Below are 18,651 nucleotides of genomic sequence, written 5' to 3'. Positions count from 1 at the left end.
TTGCGCAATGCATGGAAAATTAAAGAAATATGCTGCTGTTGTGTTTTTTTTTTTTTTTACAACTGTTCTATTGTTACGTCAAATTTGACGTTGTTGACGTCAATTACGTCGTTTCATCTATAAGTCACTGCTATTTTATAAAAAAAACGCTATGGCCGAAAAGGATATCGCTAATCTAATTAGTAAAAGTTCAGAAAGCAGCAACCACGAGCCCTACTGGAGTCAGCTGGAGAAGGAAATTCTTCACGAAGAAGTAATTTCAAGAATTGAAATAATTGAAGGGAAATTCAAAGGCTCCCAGAGTGGGAAATACGAAAAGGAAAACGCGTGGCAAGAGGTGACTGCCACAGTGAATGCGTAAGTACAAGCTAGTCTGTATAATTGAAGTACCCCCCCCCCCCCCATAAAGACAGAAGAAAGAGTTATTAATTTATAATTTACACCATCAAACACGAACTTGGTTGTCAGTTTTGCATCATTTGTTCCCGACTAATAAATTGAAATTAGATATTTATTCATGATATCCGAATGATGAACAATCTAATTAAAATTAGATCCTTTGATCCGCTCATCTACTATCGCTATTGCGATAGTAGATGAACGGATCAAAGGATCTAATTCTAATTAGATTGAATGATGAATTATATAATTTTTTTATGTAGATCTTTATCATACACTTTTTTTTAAACGCTCGTTATCACCGTGAAAAGATTCAGTAATGGAATGAATATATTTTTCTTTTCGTAGCGCATAATACGCAAGTTTTCCTTCCATTTTTTTTTATGATACCTCTGTCCATGTATGAGTCTCTCGTCAATGAAACGATTAACAAAAACGCAGTCAATCAGAATCGTTGGTATAACCACAGGAGTTTGTACGCATATCTCATGCATGGCTTGGTCAATCAAGTACATTTTATTAACTTTATCGATAAAATTTCAAACTCCTGTGGTACAACGATAATGAAATGATATGGAAATCATATATAGTTAGATCTACTTGTAATTACAGGTATATTTGCCTGTACCTATGTATTCTTGTGACAGATTATCATGGTTCTTTCTCAAATTATTTCAAACCTTGAATTCAGCTCATGAAACAAACATCCATGTGAATTTTCGTAGGTACTCGATATTAAGTGTTTGAGAAAAGTAACTAGATCTCCTTTCATTCAAAATCAAAGTATGGGGCATATTCTGTTTCTTAATACTTCTGTGCATTCCGTGCGATATGTGTTAGACAAAGAATACTCTCATTTATGTTGTTTTTGAGAAAAATAAATTGACCGATTGCTTAAAAAATCTAGTAGATCTACTCCTGCGTTACTGCAATCTAATTAAAATTAGATCTTTGATCCGCTCATGCAATCGATTGCATGAGCGGATCAAAGATCTAATTTTAATTAGATTGGCGTTACTGAATCTTTTGTCGATGTGCAGAGTGAGTATCAAATGCTATTTATAGAATTGTTTCTAGAGGCGGATTCGGTAATATGAAAAGGGGATCCGGGTTTTGGACTCAAGGTGCGCATTGATTTCCAAAACTATGATTCTTAAACAATGTTATCACTTATCCTACCATATTTTTAAAAGAAACCTCAGTACATTCATAGACCAACGTATGGAACTATCAAAACGGGTGTCATGTAATTCCGACTCCCCTTGCATTCAGACCAGGCTACTTGATTACAACAAACATACACAAGAGTGCAAGACCATCATTGTATAACTTCATCTTTGTTTCAAGTTCTGTAATATTTCTATTTTACTTTATATAATCATTAGGAAACACTCTTGTACTAGCCTTATAGTTATCTGGATATCAGAACTACCCACCCACCCCAACTTATTTTCATTTTCAAATTCACTACTAATTCAAATGCAAATATGGTGAAGTTGGATACTTCCCCTTTCCAATTTCATATTAGTATTACATGGCAACAATTTAAGCCTGAACTTACCAATTGTACACAGTACCCCCCCCCCCTTTTAAAGGGATTTTATTCTCAAGATATGTATATAAAGATATTTTATCAAACACTTCTAATTCATATCTATGATCTAAATCTATTCTAAAAGTTTAAGTAAATGTGTCAGTGGAACATTTAATTAGCTTCAAGTTTGATTTATGTAATAAGAAAATTATGTATACAATATTCACAGGAAAGGGGCATGCAAGAAGAGGACCATTAAACAGGCTAAGAAGCAATGGTCAAATATGAAGCAGCGAGGTAAACATGGATTTATGGCAAATATAAATATTTAATTGTGCATCAGTTCAATTAAGATTTATATAATTACACATGTTTAAATCTTATTTAAGGTGGCTCAAAAATTTATTTCAACACATATGAACAAAACATTTAAATCGCCATCTTGTGACGTACATGTAGTGTCATAAAGAGTATAAGCTTTTGTGTAGTGAGCTACCTTAAATTAAAATATGCCATTTTATTACAGCAAAGAAAATCAACAGTAGCGGAAAATATCCCTCGACAGGTGGAGGTCCAAAGCCCCCATCTCCTTCCCCCATTGATGAGGCCATGCTGGCATTTCTATCTGGAAAGCCATCTTTAGAAGGAGTGGAAGGGGGGATGGAGACAAGTGTAAGCTTGCACATAGGTAAGCAATAATAGTATACAGATTTTGAAATTTACTTGAGAAAGTGTATTTTAGTAAAAAAATAAAAATACAAACAATGTCATATATGAGAGCCTCAACTTTAATTGTCGAAAAGTTTACGAGCAGACAGACAACAAAGCTCACTGGAACTTTCAGGTCAAGTGGGCTAAAAAAATAATATGTCTCCAAACTTGGTTTTAGAGAATTAATGGTAGAATGTCTGCAATAATTGTAGAGGAAACGACAACTGCAGAGAAGGAAGGACCATCAATGAATGCAGAGCAGTCAAGACCATCCACTTCCAATGCCTCAGGGTGTTGTCCCCGACCTGTAGAGATGAACACACCCTCTGTAAAAAAAACGCCATTCAAGAGAAATTGACACCATACATCGCGATGTACTTGTAACAGAGAAAAAGAAATTAGAATTTGAGATGGAATTAATGAAATTAAAAATGCAGAAAGTTAGATCAGAAATAGAGCTTCTAGAAATGCGAAAAAATTCATTTCAATCTTCTTCCTACCTGTCTCTGTCTCATTTTTCAGAAATTTAAATACATGTAGGTAATGTACTAGAACAGGCTTTATTATATTTATCTGGAATCGACAATATGGTGGCATCTAGTTTTGGCCTGTCTGTCTGTGTTTGGTAAAAAAAAACTTCCACCTTGGTCATACATGTACTTAAAGATGTTCCTTATATATTTGCATGTAAAACATTGATCCTAGATTGTGACCCCACCCTATCCCCAGGGGTCATGATTTAAACAAACTTGAATCTGCACTATGTCAGGAAACTGTAATGTAAATTTGAACAGGTGAGCTGAAATGGGAAGGGTGGTATGCACAACATGACAGTTAAATTCCAATTAAAAAAAACAACTTGACTGATCAAAAGTATTGTATTCTATATGATATACCTGAATTACTGAACAAAACCATTTCCAAATATATTCTTATCCTCAATATTATTATTACATGTATCATTATAATTATATTTGATTTGATGTAATTCATGATTAGATTTGTGTGTTATTTTGAATATCCTGTCTTGTCTTGTCTTCTGTGTATGTCACACTGCAGATAATTTGTGAGCAATTCTGTGTAGACACATTGAACCTAGGCACTGGATGGTTCATGGTAATAAACGATTACAAAGCAATCAGACAATGGCTTTTAGTTATTATTACTTGTGTAAAAGGCTCTATAAACTGCTTGATCAGTCCTTATTTTAATTAGAATAACTACACATGCACAGTGTAAATAAATAGATGTAAACAATACTATATCTTACAAAATAGTATTCTTTACAGTTTACCTGTGGTAAATACTGAGCTAGTTAAGTGCATAGAGACTACCATTGTGGGACATAATCAACAGTGAACATGGTATTGTTTGATAATGATTAAAATTACCATTGTATGTCATATTCAACAGTGAAAATGACGTTGTTTAACAATGATTAAAATTATTAGTGGTTTGAATAAAATTTAAAATAACTTTGACTAAATGTTATTTTACCTAGAAGTAATTTCTTGCAATGTGGTCCCGTACTGCTTTACCATCAAGAACTCTAACATTTCTCTCAGCGTAGTCTGTGGGATTCTGGGGACAATCATTCCCTCTAAACTGTAGGATATCACCCCTGACAATTCCAATGTTGTGCAACACACAGCAAGCTACAATGGCATTACAGGCCCTTTCTGGGGAAAGTCGCAGCTCTGTATGCAAACCAGCAAACCTTCTTTTCAATATGCCAAAGGTTTGCTCAATGAGAACCCTAGTTCTGCAATGTGCACCATTATACCTCTCCTGGTGGACATCTGAGGGATTCAAATATGGCGTCATGAGGTACTTCTTGAGAGCATATCCTGAATCCCCCAACAGTATGCCTTGTATATGCCCTATATCAATAAACAATGCATATTGTCAGAAACACAGCAATAAGACTCCCGCATCTCAGAAGAAGAGTTGCTATTATTATATATACTATAATGCCAAAGTTAAATCTTTAAATGATATGCAGAATGTAAATCGGGCCAAAAAAATATATATATTGCTTTTCACTTTTCCGACTGACCCTACAAATTTCTGCTGACCCTTAGGCCTAACACATTTTTTCCCCATTCTCATAGATTTTGCAAATGCCATCACTACAACAAGAGTATATTTATTGACTTATGAAGTTATTTATAATGCACTAACAGATTATAAAACACAGAAACAGTTTTTGTTTACCATATTATAACTTTTTATTTGATTACTAGGCAATCACTATGTTTTAGGCATAGTAGAATACTAATTAAAATCATTAAAAAATGATTCAACATATAAAAAAAAAATACTTCCCGATCATCAAAAATGTTGAGGTGAAAGTGGAGTGGAAACCAACATTTTTTTTTTGGCCTCGTTAAATATGACCAAGATGACAAAGCATATCAGGTTGTAACTTTCACATTACTCTAACGGGGTCAGATTCCTTGTCATTTGAAATTAAGTACAGAAAAAAATTATTATGATAGATTTCTTTTATAAGAGGTTTTGTTCCTTAGAACAAAATATCAAAGTTTCAAAGGTATTGAACTTCAGGAAAACTTTTACGCATCTGTTTGGTACTACCTTGTTGCAGTAAAAATATCAACATACCATTTTCAAATTCTCTGCATAATAGAGACTCCTTAAACATCCTAGAGTCATGAACTGACCCTGGCCACTTGGCCACAACATTGGTGATATTGAAATTGGGTCCACATACCATCTACAATAATGATTAATTGTGAATGTCAACAATTGTTTTTTATTAAGCAATATATGGCAATTACTTAACATTATACCTGCCTTTTACAACTGCAAATTTACAAGATATGTTTGTGAAACACAAATGCCCCCGATAAGACAGAATTACAGTATGACTGACTGGACAAAAATACCCCCCCCCCCCCCGATCTTCGATCTCGGGAACATAAAAATATTTGGTTTCATGGGAATATCTAGCTGCAGAACTGTAGCTCTCTGTTATGTCAAAATATTTTTTCAGAGAGCTACAGTTCTGCAGCTAGGGAATATCCAGGTCAGTACACAGCATGAATGATATATACACCAAAAATGAAATTAAAAATTCTGAAACAACACACAAAAAAATTCTTAAGTTTGGGTTTGTAAGGGCATGATGTTAAAACCCTGACTGTCATAATGTGAATAAATGTTGTATGAACCTTAAAAAAAAAAAAAAAATTCTCGTGTTTCAAATCTTAAAAATATACTGTAAAGACAATTATCTGCACGAAATTAAGTTTTACAGGGATGATCCCTGGTCAAGATACCTGGAGCAGATGAGTAATTGGGTACAAAACAATGTCTAATTTGACTGCATGAAAAAACAAATAACATGGAAATGCACCTTACGGTTTTAATAAATTAAAACCTTGATCTAATGGTTTGTATAAGCTATTGAATAGAGTATAACTGCATATCAACTGCGACCCCATTGCTTTACATTTTACTACTTTTCAAGTTTATATCCAAAAACATTCTTGTGTGGGGTATGAGTACCTGAATATTAAGTGAATGGAATCCTTTCCTGTTGATGAAATCTCCCTCGTTTTCACTTGGTGCTTTGATCTTGATCTGAGTGCCATCCACGCAGCCAACAACGTTCGGAAACCCTATCAAATACGAAGACTTAAAGGCACATTGTTCATTTCCGATAGTGATATACTTGTACAATATACCTCACCAATTTATTTTCTACTTATTGCTTCGGGAAAAGAGGATGTAAGCAGCCAATACAACGAAGTTTGAATGTAGAAATAGGACTTTGACAAGAAGAATAGCCACAAAAGTGGGCATTATCCTGTTATTCGCTCCGCGGAGCGAATAATATTTGACGTTGTTGACGTTATTTATTAATTTGTTTTCGTACTAAATTGCAATGTTGCCCATTCAATGAACATCACTGGGTTTAACCCGTTAACGTAAACAAATGTACATATCAACAACCTCTCCCAATGACTTAAACAGGGGGTCCAAAATAATCGCCGCACCAGTATTGGCCATTGTGCCGCTGGTCCTACAACATCTTGAATGGCCATCCAAGATTCGTGAATGTGTCTGTTGCGTGATGACATTCTGCTGTCGTGGTATTGATTAATAAATTCCCGCCGCACGAAATTTTTAAATATAGCGTTGATGCAGCCTTCAACCAAAATGCAGTTTTCATGCAGCGCCCCCCCCCCCCCCCCCCCCTTACTTAAATGTAATATTTATTATACTGGGAAAAATTTGAGTACAGCATTTATTCCGTGATTTAAAGAGACACTACAGCTCATTTTCCACATTTTAATAAAGTGTTTTTAAAAACACGTATTGATAAAATGATAAAAATCATATCGATACTGACAATTTTGAACAATTGGATGCATTAATTTACTCTCAACTGCGCTTTGAAGATCGTCCGGAATTCAAAAGTTTCTTCATGCTGACTCGGACTTTTGAATGCTTATTTACATCACGTGGTTTTGAATGACAGCAAAGGTGTTGTGTAGGAATCCCCTTCGAGGGGACCACACTCACCTTTCAAGTATAAGCTAGATTATTTCCTGCTCATTATAATAAGTATTTATATAAATCATAATTCAACAGAAACCCACCTATGTTCTTATTGACCGATGTTTTTACAACTGGTTAACACTTGTCGTGTTCAGATAAAAATAACACTTTTAAAGCAGTTCTTCGCGGCTAGTCCCAATAGCAGATTTAGGGGGGGGGGGCAGGATCCCCCTCCCCTTTTTAACCACAAATTGTGAGTGAAACTCCAAATTTTGCACCCAGAATGGACGATTACTTTGGCTAATATTTGACTTTCACACACCCCTTCGGAAATCCTAGATCCGCCACTGAGTTACAATCGTTTCTCCTAGCTCTTTGTTTTCCAACGGTCATACTGATCCCAAGGTAAATTTTATTTCACGTATGAGTTTTGTCTCATTTTATTTTTACCTCTTTTCTCATAGAATCTTTCAAAATTCTGGATCTATCGATATCCACAGCACTACACTTTCTCTCACTTGACGACATGCTGCACTGTTTACTGTCTATGCGCATGCGTCTGAAGACCGAAGGAGGAGACTCGATATTTTTTGTATAGGCCATCAAAAAGTATTAATTTTTACGTTAAAACGAGAGTTTGTAACTTTAGATAAGTGTTATTTTCGCAAAGTTCATACATTCAACAATGCAACAAAAATTGAGAAAGCCCTGAGAAAATTGTCATTTCATGATTTTTGCGCAAAATGAGCTGTAGTGTCTCTTTAAACAAACAAAAAATTATTAGCTGCCCAATTTAATCTCTAAATAATGTGACGGAATAAACCGTATAGCGTTTATTCCTTGATCCACCCACCCCCCAAAAGGAAATAAAATTAATGCTAACTGGCCAACTAAATCTCTGAATATAATATTACGGGGTAAACCTTTTCATAGTGTGTTTCAATTTATATAATATTAGGAAAATTTTAGTATAGCGTTTATTCCGTTAAATACAAATAAAAAATTATAAACTGCACAATTTCAATATCGAAATATTATCACGGAATAAAATGTATAGCGTCTATTCCGTGATTCTCTCTCCCCACCCCCCCAACATGAGATAAAATTAATGCTAACTGGTCAACTAAATTTCATTCAAATGCTTATGTATTTGTCTCTTGCATTAAATTTCATTTTTGTTTTGTTAATACGGGTTAAAGTAAACTTTCTAATTTTAATTATATAAAAAAAATTTGTATCGTGTATTGAAATGCACGTTTATTCCGTTTCTAAGTTTTGACTAACAATGGCATTCCTTTACTAACAATTGCATGAGTAGCGTTCAATTTTTTTTTATTGTTCGCATTCAATAATTGCTTTCTATTCAAGTGAGGTACACTAGGTTTAAGATATCATTTCTGTTTTGTTCCCTAGAGGGGTCGTTTTCAGATTGCGTGAGAAAGGGAAAAACCATGCCAAGTTAGTCCCGTATAATGGAAATCTTGCTTGAACGGTGGATCAAACATTTTAAGAAATGGTCTTTTTAAAAATTATTATTATTGAATTAAAAACCTTTTCAAAATGAGTAGAGATGGACAAATACAGGTTTAAATTATTTTAAGACGCCCCGATTCCTTTCATAGAATGTACACATGATGGTATGTTAATTGCAAGGGAAAAACTTGGATTTGATGTAAATGTTATTTTTTTTCCTGTTCAATTTGTGTATAAATTTCTTGGGAAGGAATTCCATTGTACTGTATAGTAATTGTAAAATGAGACGCACATTTTCAAATGTATATATTTGTTGTACGTTTAACCCGTAAAAATTATTACATATTGTATGCTACTGTTTCCTTTTCACAATAAAGAGGTATGTTTTAAGTAAATGTGTAATTATTTTAGGCATTATCATGTTATTTGATTCGCGATAAAGTGTAAGAGTTATTTGCTCTTTAAATTTGGTTTATTCCCTTCAATTACTATAGGAACATGCAAATTTTCAAACATTTGCATATGGCACAGGTGAAAGAAGTATAAATTAAAACAACCTTGTAGGTGGGAGGTGGGTGAGGGTGGGGGATCACATGATTATGCCTTATTTTGTAAACCTCGTCTATATATATATATACTTCTGTGATTCACACCGGTGCTAAAAATTTTAGCACTATATTCATTGAAATTCACCTGAAATTCTTCCCTTTTTAGAGCGTTATAGCTTGAAATTGGAAACTTCGTCTGTATATACTCCTGTTATTCGCACCGGTGCGAATAATTTTAGCACTATATTCATTCATTAAATGTCGTATTCATTGAAATTCACCCCCAAAACTTCCAAGCCCCATTTTTTATATACTCTCCCCCAAAGAAACCCTTTTCCCGGGAATTCTTCCCTTTTTAGAGCGTTTTAGCTTGAAATGGAAACTTCGTCTGTATATATATACTCCTGTTATTCGCACCGGTGCGAATAATTATGGCACTATATTCATTCATTAAATGTCATATTCATTGAAATTCACCTGAAATTTTTACCTTTTTAGAGCGTTATAGCTTGAAATGGAAACTTCGTCTGTATATATATACTCCTGTTATTCGCACCGGTGCGAATAATTATGGCACTATATTCATTCATTAAATGTCATATTCATTGAAATTCACCCGAAATTCTTCCCTTTTTACCTTTTTAGAGCGTTATAGCTTGAAATTGGAAACTTCGTCTGTATATACTCCTGTTATTCGCACCGGTGCGAATAATTTTAGCACTATATTCATTCATTAAATGTCGTATTCATTGAAATTCACCCCCAAAACTTCCAAGCCCCATTTTTTTATATACTCTCCCCCAAAGAAACCCTTTTCCCGGGAATTCTTCCCTTTTTAGAGCGTTTTAGCTTGAAATGGAAACTTCGTCTGTATATATATACTCCTGTTATTCGCACCGGTGCGAATAATTATGGCACTATATTCATTCATTAAATGTCATATTCATTGAAATTCACCCGAAATTCTTCCCTTTTTACCTTTTTAGAGCGTTATAGCTTGAAATTGGAAACTTCGTCTGTATATACTCCTGTTATTCGCACCGGTGCGAATAATTTTAGCACTATATTCATTCATTAAATGTCGTATTCATTGAAATTCACCCCCAAAACTTCCAAGCCCCATTTTTTATATACTCTCCCCCAAAGAAACCCTTTTCCCGGGAATTCTTCCCTTTTTAGAGCGTTTTAGCTTGAAATGGAAACTTCGTCTGTATATATATACTCCTGTTATTCGCACCGGTGCGAATAACAGGAGTATATATATAAGGACGATCTTTCAAAATATCATTCATATATTTCTGAATAAATCTTATATTTAAAATACAATACGAATACAAACGCTACAAATAAAATAAAACTTCAGATTTTCATGTTTATTACGAAGGTATATTCTCTCTATTTAGTTGCACCTTCACCTATTTTTAACACTTGACCTTCTCAAAATGGATGGTACTCGAGGTTTTGCTTTTTGTTTCAGTTGCTATTTTTCCTCCATTGACAGTTTTGGCGTAACGTCAACAACGTCAAATATTATTCACTCCGCGGAGCGAATAACAGGATAATGCCCAAAAGTGAAGCTTCATAAGCAACACATCCGTCAAGGCTGTTGTATACATGTGCAATGCAAAACAGAGGAAAATCGGATTAAAACTCTTTTTTTTTTAAATTAATCAAATATACTTATCCTCGAGGACATCTACAGCTGTATAGGAACACTGAATTTTCAGGTGCGTGAACTAGATAAACATAGGATAGAAGCTGAATGCATTGTCACGTTGAATCGTTGTGTGAACTGAATGTGTAATAATCTCCGTGTACATAGCACACAAACAAAAAGGGAAATAACTCGACCAGGGTAATTCACTCACCCGAGAGAAAAATATCTTGGTCATATTTATTTATTTCCTTATTTACATGTTTATCCACTACAAACTGATATCGTGAAATATTTGTAATACCTTACAATTAGCTTTAAAAACGAAATACAATAACACATATATATATATATATATCAAACCTTAACATAGCAGTGCAGTAATTAGTCTAACCCTGAAATAGACTGGTTCCCCTACGGAATACTACCCTACTCAAATAATGCAATGCTTACCTGCAATCTCAAAAAAAGTACGTTTGTACGAATCCAAGTTGGCTGGGAAATTGATAAAGCGCGCAGCCATGGATGATAACAAACGGCATATCATCCGAGCAGCTCTCCCTGTCGCTGACTTTGAAATCCCAAGAGACTCTCCGACAATGTTGTAAAACGAGCCAGTGGCGAGAAATCTCAGGGCGGCGAGGACTTGTAGCAAAGGGGGTAGGGAACAATTTCGATGGGTCTGTCTCTGTAAATCATCAAATACTAAGCCAACAATCCACAGAATTGTATCTGGACGAAACCGGAACCGAATGAAAACTTCATCACCTTCCAAATCCTCTAGGGGATTGGATCTATCTTGAAAAATCCGGGGCCGGGGCGCTCTTCTTCTCCTACGGATGATGTTATACCGATTCAATCGGGCAGCTGCGGAAGCCATATTGAAAGTGAGAAAAAAAACACGGAGTTGAGACACCTTTCCAGCGATCTAACTTTCTGAGCTCATAAGTGAGATCAAACTAGAAATATGAGATTGAGACTGAGACGAGAATTTTTTATGGCACACCAAACTTGAGACTGAGACCGAAATCTGAGACGGTCTCAGATTTTGGTCTCAAAAGTGAGCTAGCTAAGTTTTATGGCCCCGGAGCCTGGTCCCACCTCTGGTGTGTCCAGGGGTCCGAGTTTGCTCAAAATCACACTCACTTCTGTCGGCGCGGGTTCGAATCCCGCTCGCGCCGGTAAGTGAGAAAGTTTCCCAGTTTACTTTCGGAAGGTCGGTGGTCTCTTCCCAGGTACATTGTATCTTTTCCACCAATAAAAAACTGGACTCTACCATATAACTGAATAATTTTTGAGTGTGGCGGAAAACATCAATCAATCAATCTTCACCTTTCATCAAAAATAAAAAACATATTTCGTTTAAAAATCGTGAATCAGTCCCTTTAAACAAGTTGTGAATTTGTGGACACTATAAGAAACATACCATATAAAGATATTTATTACAGCGAGGTGTTACGTTCGGAGAATAAGCGTCATTGCTTCAGGTTTGAAAGGTGAAGGTTATAAAGTGTAGAGATGAAGATCCCCGTTTATGGGTGAAGGGACAAGCTCATTAACAGTAACCCAGTTTAAAAAGATTTTGGATAAAACAATCACTAACACGTACTATGAGTGTGCTAAACGTCTTAGTGAAAATCGAACCCCGTCCTCCCTGTTACCCTAACTACTAGGGTACCGCAACCAGTTCTGCATTATGTAAATCGCAATATAACATTTCAGTCTCATACTGGTTGACATTGTATGCTTACTCCTCCTAGGCACCTGGTCCCACCTCTGGTCTCTCAAGGGATCTGTGTTTGCCCAACTTTTCATTTTGTATTCCTTATAGGAGTTATGAGAGTTTGGATCACTGTTCATGATCTTCACCATTCCAACAAATATGACAGAAAATTCCTCCTTAACTCTTGGAATAACTTCAAGGGCATAAACATTAGCCCAGTTTCACAAGTTTGTGACACCACATGAAGAGCATCTTCTAAAGTGGTTGGTCGGTTGGTTGTTTATCGTTAACGTCTCGCTGGAAAATCCTTCACTCATATGGAAGCGTCACCATTGCCTATGCTTACGGCCTTTGAGCAGGGAAGAACTTTATCATGCTACACCTGCTGTCACACGGGGCCTCGATTTTCGCGGTCTCATCCGATGGACGCCCCCATTCAGCCGCCTCTTACGGCAGGCAAGGGGTACTAATGACCTATTTTAACCAGAGATCATCATGGAGTTCAAATTGAGGGAAGATGGTCCCAATTTGGATAATGTAAGGTCGTAGAAGGTGAGTCTGGACAATATTTTGGGAGGGAATACTCCGTTTGATAGTGCCCACGATTAAGCATGTGACGCAAAATACATATATGGAGGTATGCGTTAAATAATATACAATGAATCATACAATTTACTTTCGACATGCAACTGATTTTGCATAATTCACATATCTAGGAACAATACTCGATTACGTCGGTGCACTTAAAGCGTGTTTATGACGGTCCGCTGCATATCTATTCAGTATTATACACCAATGCGCTAGGCATCCAAATATTGTGTAAATTATGAGTTACCTTTGTCCGTCGTCGTCCATCGTGCGCGAAGTTTTCATATTTTTTCTATAATAGGGATGGATCATATCAAAATCTTGAAAATCACTGTGCCACAAAAGTTGAAATCTGCAAGAAAATATCCTGACATTGTAAACTCTTCAAATTGTGAGGATGGGGCCGAAATCGGGGATAAAAGTTTCACATGGGTATATATGTGAAATGTTTTAAATAAATCTTCTCAAGAACAAAGGGCCAGCGAAGGGCTGCAAAATGTTGGCCTATGCTCGGCGCTTTCGACCTTAGAGCATGGAGGGATCGTTATCGTGCCATACCTGCTGTGACACGGGACCGCGGTTTTTGTGGTCTCATCCGAAGGACAGCCCCATTTAGCCGCCTCTTACGGCAAGCAAGAGGGACTGAGGACCTATCTCTATGGGGTTCAAATGGAGGGAAGATGGTCCCAATTTGTTTTCGTCCAAATGTAAGGTCGTAGATGGTGCATCTGGACAATATTTTGCGAGGGAATACTCCGCTTGGAAATACCCACGATTAAGCATGTGCCACAAAATACATGTATGAAGGTATGGGTTACATAATATACAATCAAGTAAGGGGGTACTGAGGACCTATTCTAACCTGGTTCCCGATACCCACGGGACTAACGTGAATGTGATGGGACTTTTTTCAAAGACGTAAACGCAGTCATAGACATTGTTCATGTAAAAGACGAAAGTATACAGAACGTCAATCTTGAATTACGTTTATATGGAAGGATATTAGGGCCACAGCAGTATCTTTTTTTGGTTTGTTATAACAAATTACTAATCTGTTATAACAAACTAAAAAAGATACTGCTGCGGCCTTAATATCCTTCCGTACTTTTACCTTACTTGAACAAATAATTAGGTCCACATCATTCATATTCGCACAAAACTTTACTCTCTACCATTAAGAGTTTTGTATACGTTATTTGAAAAGTAAACTCTAGTCCATACTTGGATTTTTCAACACCAGAATATAGACTGAACTCTGATTAAGGATGATGTCCATCATAAGCTCTTAAAAACCATCGCGGGTTATAGATGGAAGGTGAAGATAACGAACAGTTATCAATTTCATAACTCCTTTAAGCAATACAAAATAGAGAGTTCAAACACGGACCCCTGGATATACTAGAGGTGGGACCAGGTGCCTAGGAGGAGTAAGCATCCTCTTCAACCCGACGTGAGCCCTATATGTTAATCAAATAAACCGTGTTATCCATAGTTAAGAACGGCCTAACAATCGGTATGAAACGCGTCGATAGCTTTTGACCCAATGTTAAGTTGTATTGGCAAACTAGATCGATATATCGACCATAGAATTAGCGGAATGCTGACTTTAAACGAGACTGTTAACGTTAAAACCCCTGCACCGTTAAATGGTTTGTCAGTAGCCTGTCACTATTTAAAAACTGATGATATCGCAGAACAAGCTCTTGCGTATCGAATCAGTTAAGATATATACACACCATAGTAGGTGATAATGGAATATTGCTATATATCTATGGGAAGTTTACACTTGAGAAGCTGAAATCATCACATTTGTCATAAATTGAGTTTGACAATAAATAAAGGATTTATTAAACAAACGTTTTTAACAAGTTTTTATACGCCCGTCTTAGGACGGGACGTATTATGTTATGGCCTTCATGGTATTATGTTATGGCCTTCATGTCCGTCCGTCTGTCCGTCCGTCTGTTAGCTTTTTCGTGTCCGGCTCATAACTTAGATACTATGAGGCCTAGAATAATCAAACTTTGTCAGATGATGCATCTTGGGTAGAAGGTGTGTTGCATATTAAAACCAGGTCGCTGTGACTTTTAATTAAGAAGATATGACCAAATATGGCAAAACCCTGTCCGACTCATAACTTGAAAACTATGAAACCTAGAATCACCAAACTTGGTCAAATAATGCATCTTAGGTAGAAGGTGTGTCACACCCTACTTTAGGGTCACTGTGACATTTATATAAGGTGATTTTTTTAAAACGTGTATGTTTTAATGGGTACAATCGCTTCTGATCTATTGGTTTTTTAGTAACCTTATTCAAAAATGTTACATCAAGAAAATACATATTTTTAAAGATAATACTGTAAAGTTTTTTAAGCCTTTATAATGTTTCCTTTGTTTCTAACAGTAACAAGAGAAATTCCACTTGTCCCATGGGGGTAGCATGCAAAGGGCATTTTGATAAGATTAATTAATGGGTTTAGTGTAAGAAGACTGTCTTAATCACTTCTGGTAGAGCATCTCTGATCAAGCAGGTGTTATCTATATCTCTAGGGAATTGGGCAGAAGGAATCTAAGCCTCTTAATTAGTAGTGATCTGTCTTGGTGGCTAGCCTTTATTTTCAAAATGAAGTTATCAAAATTAATTTGACATTGTACAATATAATTTTTTCATTTTTTTTCTTAGCAACCAACATGCAGAGTGTCATTTCTGAGTAAGATGAACAGATGGTTGCAATATGTATATAGCCATATTTTAATGATAAGTAATTTGATGTTTTATTAAGATGTGGCAATAAAAAGATATACAATGAGCAAAGCTGCAGATTTGGCATTTGTTTAAATCCAAAATTACCAGTTGAAAAAATATGAAAATGCACTATTTGTTTTCATTAAAAAACTACAGAGAGAAGTACATATACCATCATGAATGGAAAAATCATTTTAGATCTTTTTACTATTAAAGTTTGACATGATTTTCTTTCATCCACTCTTCTCTGTTTTGTGATAATTAAATAATGATTGACGGGCGTATCATGTGCTGTGGCGATGCACTTTATTCTTTTGTTGACTTCGATGCAGTGGCTGTGGAATTTTTTGAATTCTGAAAACATCTTTCCGAAAGTGTTCTCCCCTTTAAGAAAATAAACATTTACAAAATAGGGAAAATAGAGATAATCAAGAATAAAGTAAATATTTTGTGATATCTTGTTTAAAAATTGTCTTTTCAAAAACAACTGGGCCAATTTCAATCAAATTTGGCACAAATCATCCTTGAATGACGGGGATTCACGTTTGTTCAAATCAAGGGTCATTATCTTTCCAAAGGTACATGTAATAAAGAGAAGGCAACTAATTGCCTAATATCTTGCCACTCGTGTCCTGTGGGCTTCACCCATGAAAATTCCACAAATATGATCTCGCAAAGCCTTGCTTTGCAAAAATTTTCTTCTATCTTTGGAGGAAAGGAAAGCCTTATGGGTGCACATAAATGAGGCTGAATTTCCCAGCTGCCACTTTTTCTTTCGACACTTTAATATGCAGCTGTTAATCATAAACATCAGTGTCATCGTTGGTACTGTGGTCTTGCTCATCAACATTATCATCAGCCAAATTATCTACAGGATCTGAATGGATTGAATAAAATCATATTTGTAGGTCCTCTACAGAAAATGTTTTTTTCAACAGGGAATCGGTGTAAGTTAAAAGTATCATTAGTCCAGAGGGCTGTGAAATCTAGGGGAAACAAGATGTGTTTGTGAAACACAAATGCCCCCGATAATGGCCAATTCCGAAGATGGCCAAGGTCAAATATCTTGGTACCAGTAGAAAGATCTTGTCACGAGAAATGATCATGTACAATATGGAAGCTCTAATATTTACCATTTAGAAGTTATGACCTATATAAAAAAAACATAGGTCATGGTCGAAAAGTTTACTACCAACGGAAAGGTCTTGTCACAAGTAATACTCATGTGAAATATCATAGCTCTATCACTTACTGTTCAAAAGTTATAAACAAGGTTAACATTTTCAAAAAGTAGATTAAACTCCAAGGTCAAGGTCACAGGGTCAATAATGTTGGTACCCACGGAAAGGTCTTGTCACAAGGAATGCGCATGTGAAATATCAAAGATCTATCACTTACTGTTCAAAAGTTATTAGCAAGGTTAAAGTTTTCAAAAAGTAGGTCAGACTCCAAGGTCACAGGGTCAATAATGTTGGTACCCACGGAAAAGGTCTTGTCACAAGGAATACTCATGTGAAATATCAAAGCTTTATCTCTTGCTGTTCCAAGTTATTAGCAAGGTTAAAGTTTATGACAGAATGACAGACAGGACAAAAACAATATGCACCCCCCCCCCCCCACCCCCCGATCTTCGATCTCGGGGGCATAAAAATCCGGTTCCGTAGTTCAGTATATGTATGCTAAATTCCAATATTCAGCAACAGTATAAAACTAAGATGTGTTCTTAGACTTAGATGCCCCAAAAGTACCTAAACTAATGAAAGTCTTTACAACCTTAAATATTGGCAATCCATTTCCCAAAGCATTTTGCAATAGACATACAGGTTTAGATGTGAATGCAAGGTGAAGATAACGAACAGTGATCAATCTCATAACTCCTACAAGCAATACAAAATAGATAGTTGGGCAAACACGGACCCCTGGACACACCAGAGGTGGGATCAGGTGCCTAGGAGGAGTAAGCATCCCCTGTTGACCGTTCACACCCGCCGTGAGCCCCATATCCTGATCAGGTAAACGGAGTTATCCGCCGTCAAATTCAGTGTGCCATATGATATAAGTTGGCCACTTCAAGTCTAATATACATACCTCTTACACTTCTTGCCGCCAGGATTTGAACCTCGGCGTCCTCAAAGCCAGCAATTACTAGAAGCTTAAGGCGTGCTGGCCATTTATACTAATACAATATGCACAGTACAGGTCCAGATAGTGCTACCGGTAATCGGATTTCATTTATAATGCTATCTATAGTGATTGTGCTGGACCTGCAGTATGTGTATTTACATCGATTGAAAGTTATAACATAAATTGCAAGTGTAAAAAGTGAATAGAAGGTGTGAATGACTTCTTGGAAAATTGATTTTTTTTTTTATCTAACAACCAGTGTACATTGCATATGAACTAAATGGAGATTAAAATTAAGGGAAAAAAACTGTTCACAACATGTTTCATCTTCAAGTGGAACCATCTCGTCCTGTAATGTCAAGAAAACAAGCAGGGATTAATATTGCATTTTCACAAAGTTTGCGAACTTGGTCCTTCATAATAACGTTCAGTGGCGATATAACAATAACACGAGCCATGGGGTCTTCCGAAAGAAATGGCATCATCTTAGATATTGTAAACACTTTTCTTCAAACAAATGAGTAATAGGCTAACGATGTCTCTTCGTTCTATGAAGGCACGAAGTACAGTAACTTGTTCTGATTTCCATTCATAGCTGTCTCCCAATCTCTGTTTTGCACGTGTT

General features: G+C 36.1%; 2 protein-coding genes across 2 annotated transcripts; one reads left to right on the top strand and one right to left on the bottom strand.

The window, feature by feature from the left end:
- The first annotated feature begins 151 nt into the window (after positions 1–151).
- LOC125647699 (uncharacterized) lies at positions 152–3,002 on the top strand. Its single transcript, XM_048874478.2, has 4 exons — positions 152–357; positions 2,163–2,230; positions 2,460–2,605; positions 2,823–3,002. The coding sequence occupies exons 1-4, from the start codon at positions 152–154 to the stop codon at positions 3,000–3,002; spliced, it is 600 nt and encodes a 199-aa protein (XP_048730435.2).
- Positions 2,706–11,908, bottom strand: LOC125647694 (putative nuclease HARBI1). Its single transcript, XM_048874468.2, has 5 exons — positions 11,297–11,908; positions 6,173–6,285; positions 5,267–5,378; positions 4,142–4,524; positions 2,706–2,970 (listed from the first exon to the last, which is right to left on the bottom strand). Exons 1-4 carry the CDS (start codon positions 11,721–11,723, stop codon positions 4,142–4,144), a joined length of 1,035 nt encoding a protein of 344 aa, XP_048730425.1. The 5' UTR covers positions 11,724–11,908; the 3' UTR covers positions 2,706–2,970.
- Between the last annotated feature and the right edge of the window lie 6,743 nt (positions 11,909–18,651).

This window comes from Ostrea edulis, chromosome 6 (assembly GCF_947568905.1).
Source record: "Ostrea edulis chromosome 6, xbOstEdul1.1, whole genome shotgun sequence".
Classification (NCBI taxonomy): domain Eukaryota; kingdom Metazoa; phylum Mollusca; class Bivalvia; order Ostreida; family Ostreidae; genus Ostrea; species Ostrea edulis.
The sequence above is the reverse complement of the archived record's forward strand: the minus strand, read 5'-3'. Positions and strand labels throughout refer to the sequence as shown.

Bases quoted from the DNA above. Each gene is read 5' to 3' on its own strand.
- LOC125647699 (XM_048874478.2), top strand. From the start codon at position 152: ATGGCCGAAAAGGATATCGCTAATCTAATTAGTAAAAGTTCAGAAAGC. The intron at 358-2,162 runs GTAAGTACAAGC...CAATATTCACAG, and splicing joins GTGACTGCCACAGTGAATGC to GAAAGGGGCATGCAAGAAGA. The intron at 2,231-2,459 runs GTAAACATGGAT...ATTTTATTACAG, and splicing joins GTCAAATATGAAGCAGCGAG to CAAAGAAAATCAACAGTAGC.
- LOC125647694 (XM_048874468.2), bottom strand. From the start codon at position 11,723: ATGGCTTCCGCAGCTGCCCGATTGAATCGGTATAACATCATCCGTAGG. The intron at 6,286-11,296 runs GTAAGCATTGCA...CGTATTTGATAG, and splicing joins TACTTTTTTTGAGATTGCAG to GGTTTCCGAACGTTGTTGGC. The intron at 4,525-5,266 runs GTATGTTGATAT...TTATTGATATAG, and splicing joins ATGCAGAGAATTTGAAAATG to GGCATATACAAGGCATACTG.